The sequence below is a fragment of the Notamacropus eugenii genome, chromosome 5, assembly GCF_028372415.1.
Source record: "Notamacropus eugenii isolate mMacEug1 chromosome 5, mMacEug1.pri_v2, whole genome shotgun sequence".
Taxonomy (NCBI): Eukaryota; Metazoa; Chordata; class Mammalia; order Diprotodontia; family Macropodidae; genus Notamacropus; species Notamacropus eugenii.
Genome location: NC_092876.1, coordinates 90030310 through 90035236, shown reverse-complemented (window position 1 = coordinate 90035236; position 4927 = coordinate 90030310). Strand labels below are relative to the sequence as shown.

General features: G+C 41.2%; 1 protein-coding gene across 1 annotated transcript; it reads left to right on the top strand.

The window, feature by feature from the left end:
- The first annotated feature begins 820 nt into the window (after nucleotides 1-820).
- Nucleotides 821-1774, top strand: LOC140508666 (olfactory receptor 52N5-like). The gene has a single exon (XM_072616553.1). The coding sequence runs from the start codon at nucleotides 821-823 to the stop codon at nucleotides 1772-1774; it is 954 nt and encodes a 317-aa protein (XP_072472654.1).
- Nucleotides 1775-4927: the final 3153 nt, after the last annotated feature.

The window sequence follows — 4927 nt, the reverse complement described above, 5'->3', positions numbered from 1 at the left end:
GCAGGACGGGTATAACAGAATGACTTGGAGATGGCTGGGAAATGTCAAGAGGAACAAAATAAATGAGCTTGATCTTGATTCAAAAAGCAAAGGCTCAATGTAGATAAAGCAGTAGTCTTCACAACTTTGATTTTGTACAGATATGTTATGTGGCTGATCATACTAGCTGTAAGCTAATAAGTGGGGCAACTAGGTTGTACAATGAATGGATAAAGCACTGGGCCTGGAGCCAGGAAGATGAGTTCAAATCCAACCTCAGGTATTTACTGGCTGGGCAAGTCATTCAACCTCTATTTGCCTGTCTCCTCATCTGGAAAAATGGGGATAATGATAACACCTACCTATAAGGATCCAATGAGATAATAGTTGTAAAGCACCTAGCATGTAATAAGCACCATATAAATATTAGCTATTATTATTATCTTTCTTTTTTGAAGATAACAGAGTTAAGTGACTTGCCCAGGGTCACACAGCTGGTAAATATCTGAGGTCAGCCCTTCCTGGTTCCAGTTCTAGTGTTCTATCTACGGAACTACTTAGCTGCTCCTTAACAACAATAACAAATCTTATATAAATGTTATCTATAATTATTAACTTTTGTATCAAAGAACAGAACTTTATCTGGTCTGTAGAATACACCTTCCCTAAGCTTGTCTGCCCAGTGCTTGGGAATGTGTTTATTTCCTATTAAAATTGGGAAGAATATATTTGGATTCTACAAGAAGCTTTGAATCACATGTTTTTCCTAATTTCCTTTCCTCCCCCCTCTCACCAGGAAAATGAATCTGTTGTGAAACCACAGGGTCCTCTGAAGACAAGCATGCCAGTTTCCAATGATTCCTATGTGGCCCCAGACTCTTTCATCTTGAATGGCATTCCTGGCCTAGAAGCTGCCCATATGTGGATCTCTCTCCCTCTTTGTGCAATGTATGCCATATCTGTCATGGGTAACCTTGGCCTTGTGTATCTCATCCAGTATGAAGAGTCTCTTCATCGGCCAATGTACTTCTTCCTGGCAATGCTCTCACTCACAGATCTTCTCACATGTACCACCACCCTCCCCAATGCACTGTGCATCTTCTGGTTTAATTTAAAGGAGATCAAGTTCGATGCCTGCCTAATCCAAATGTTCTTTGTCCACGGGTTCACGGGGGTGGAGTCTGGGGTACTCATGCTCATGGCATTGGATCGTTATGTGGCTATCTGCTACCCACTGCGCTATGCCACCATCCTCACCAATCCCATTATCGCCAAAGCTGGGCTTGCTACCTTCCTACGGGGAGTGATACTTATGATACCTTTCCCCTTCTTGGTCAAACGTCTACCCTTTTGCCAAAGCAATATCATTTCCCACACCTACTGTGACCATATGTCTGTGGTGAAGTTATCTTGTTCCAGCATTAAGGTGAATGTTATCTATGGTCTAATGGTTGCCCTCCTCATTGGGGTGTTTGACATATGTTGCATCTCTGTGTCCTATACCATGATCCTGCGAGCTGTGGTGAGCCTGGCATCTATAGAAGCAAGGCAGAAAGCCTTCAGTACGTGCACAGCACATATCTGTGCTATCATCATTACATATGTTCCAGCCTTTTTTACCTTCTTCACCCACCGCTTTGGGGGTCACACCATTCCTCCATCTCTCCACATAATCGTGGCTAATCTCTATCTGCTCTTACCCCCAACCCTGAATCCCATTGTCTATGGGGTGAAGACCAAGCAAATCCGAGACAGTGTCATCAGGTTCTTCCATTGTGACAAGGAAGGGAGGTGAACTGAGACATTTTGAAAGCTACAAAAAATGAATTTACCATAGGATATAAAAATGGAGACTAATAGTTTGCTCAAACTTTTTTTCTATCAGTTTTCCAGAGTGTCTCAAAATGAACCTACCATTTGAAATTCCCACTCATGCCTCTAACAGCCATGTATACCTATATCCTTCTATGTTGAACATATGTGTATATATATATATATACATGTATATATATATATGTATATATATATACATATATATATCACCTGTACTCCTCTGTACCCAATCTTTCAGACAGAAATCAAAAGAAAAAAACAAAACAACAATCAGAACAACATGGAGTCAGTCATCATCCTTAGATTATTGACAAAGAAGGGAGAACATGTTTTCTTCATCCTTCCCTTAAGTCAAGATGAAATATGTTTTTAAGTACAAGAAAGAGAAACCCTCATTTGTCTTGACTGGGTAAGTGAGGCCCTGTCTGGAAGTGTATGTGTCTGCATGTGTGTGTGTGTGTGTGTGTGTGTGTGTGTGTGTGTGTGTGTGTGTGTGCATGTGTGTGTGTGGATGTGAGAGAGAGAGAGAGAGAGAGAGAGAGAGAGAGAGAGAGAGATGACTAGTCAGGGCTTCCTTTCAGCATGAGAAATGTTTGATTCTATAATTTTATTGTTAAATAAATTTAAAGAGATTTCTGAGTGTGAAGTTCAGAGTGTCTTATTCCTCATGTGTCTAGTACTCAATAAGATATAAACTAAGTGCTTCTAAGAGACTGTAATGAAGCAATCAAAAACAAACAAAAGAATGGGAGAAATGAGGGGTGTAACTTACTGACAATAAGCATCAAGAGGAGCTCTCTAGAAATCCATTAAATCTATCTACCAACTAGATGCTCCATATAGCTCTTTATGTGCCCAATGATATACATCTAAGGTAACTTGTACCTACCTATTGTACAGAGTTTTAGAAGCATGGGGTTGACTAAGGAAAATGAAAATATAACATGGTATTCCTTATTAAGCAAAAAACAAATGTAGAGTAAGTAGTTCTGGGGACAGAATCCTAACTGTTGATAGGGAAAAATTGAGGATGATAGCCAGAGTAAATATCAGAGACATATAGATCTGGTCCACCTATTCTCAGGAACCTTTATTGCTTCTCTACTACTCAACTGGGAGTCATGTTCAGTTGTCCTGATCTGTATCTTGTCACTGGACCCACTTGACTCTGGAAGGGTGAGGTTGGTGACTACATAGCGCTGCTTCACTTAAATCCAATTCACTTGCAAGTCAACATTGGTCCTCTTGGAGAATGAAGGACAAACAACATATAGTCCTGAATACTTAATCTTTCTGTGTCTGAGTCAGGCATCCTGGCAAGATTCCCTGTATTTTTCAAGTAAAATGTTCACCTCTTGAAATCAGAGGACCTGGCCATTACAGAGCTACAGTGTAGTATTAATGAAAAGAGCACTGGATTTGGGACATGGACTTAAGTCCTGGCTCTGAAATTTCATAGATGTAAGACCTTGGGTAGTCACTTAACATCCTTGGTTCTTACATATGTAAACTGTGGGGATTTGTATAAGTAACTTCTAAGGTCCTACTTGGCTCTAAAATTGTGATCCTGTGACCTCTGTGAACTTTGGCATTTGTTTTCAATATACTCTCTGTTTCCTGATAGTATCATAGGCACTCACTCTGCCAGTTCCTAGTATGACTTCTCTCTTGTGCTTGCAGACAAATTCACTGAAAAATTCTGTACTGCTTACCTATTGGTGACACACCGCAGTACTTTGCTTGAATTTGGATTGTTTTCTAATGCTTAAGGCTAATTGGCTCAGGACTATGATTTTGTTGACACATGCTTGTACATGCAACCAATCTCCTATGTTACCATAACTTTGATGGTGGGTCTCATTCTGTGTCAAGGTATGAGAAAAACTCACTCTAGAATAAACTACAACATTTAAATAGTGTGAACCTAGAAGAGGCAATGGGGAGCAAGGAGCAGTCTAACTCCTCCTGCTTGACCAGTAGAATAAACAAAGGTGTAGCAAGTACTGGAAAGTGTACCCAGGTTCACTGTGTCATTTGGGTGAAGCCAGTAACAGCTAGTAGATGAAAAGAGTAGAAGAGGGAAGGATTTAGGATAAAGGGAAGAAAAACTCGCTAAAAACACTGAAAGCTAATACATTCTTCCAGTCATCAAGTAGCTGTTCCCCCAAATTTTCTGCATGTAGCCCAAGAGAATTTTAGATTTCCTACAGGATCAGATGATTTCAAGGCAAAGTAGATTCTGGGATGGCTCAGGAGGAGAAAGTGAGACTAGTGACCTTGCACAGCCCTCCCTCACTCAAAACCAAATCAAGTACAAGTAATGTCATCATTTCTCTGATGAAGGACATGAAAATGAAGGACAAATACAACCTGTGAGTAGATCAATATGCCTGAGTGGGGACCCAGCTAGCTGGGTAACTCAAATCATCCTCTCCCTTCTGTCTCCCTCTCCCATTCCTTCTCTCCAAAGGAGGGTAAATTTGGATGGCCAGAGGCTGCCTAGTGACCTTGGGGTTTACTGGCTAGATGTCTTCCTTCCTTCCTTCCTTCCTTCCTTCCTTCCTTCCTTCCTTCCTTCCTTCCTTCCTTCCTTCCTTCCTTCCTTCCTTCCTTCCTTCTTTCCTTCCTTCCTTTCTTCCTTCCTTCCTTCCTCCCTTCCTTCTCTCTCTTTCTCTCTCTCTCTCTCACTCTCTCTCTCTCTCTTTTGTTCATGTCATTCCCACAACCTTAAACCCAGTGCACTCTGAAGCCCATAGATAGGACAGCAGTAGGTCCCTGCCAAAGCTCCACTTAATGTCTTCGAATGATTATCAATAGTAACAGTTTCTCTTTCCCTCTCAGCTTGATTTACTTATATTTTTCTTTTGCTCATCAAAGGGGTCATTCCCTGAGTACTTATTAAAGAGGCCTATTCACTGAATGGGCATTACCTCCCTCTAAGTGAGTACCTGAAAAGGCCAATCTAAAGAGGCCAAGGTCTCCCATCTCATCCTGGGCCATCTCCAGTAGTCTTGTTGAATATCTGGTCACTGAATCCAGATGACTCAGGAGGAGAAAGTGAGACTGATGACCTTGGACAGCTCTCCCTCACTCAAAATGAAGTCAAGTGCACGTC

What these genes read in the sequence shown, in the direction of transcription:
- LOC140508666 (XM_072616553.1), top strand. Translation starts at nt 821, where the DNA reads ATGCCAGTTTCCAATGATTCCTATGTGGCCCCAGACTCTTTCATCTTG.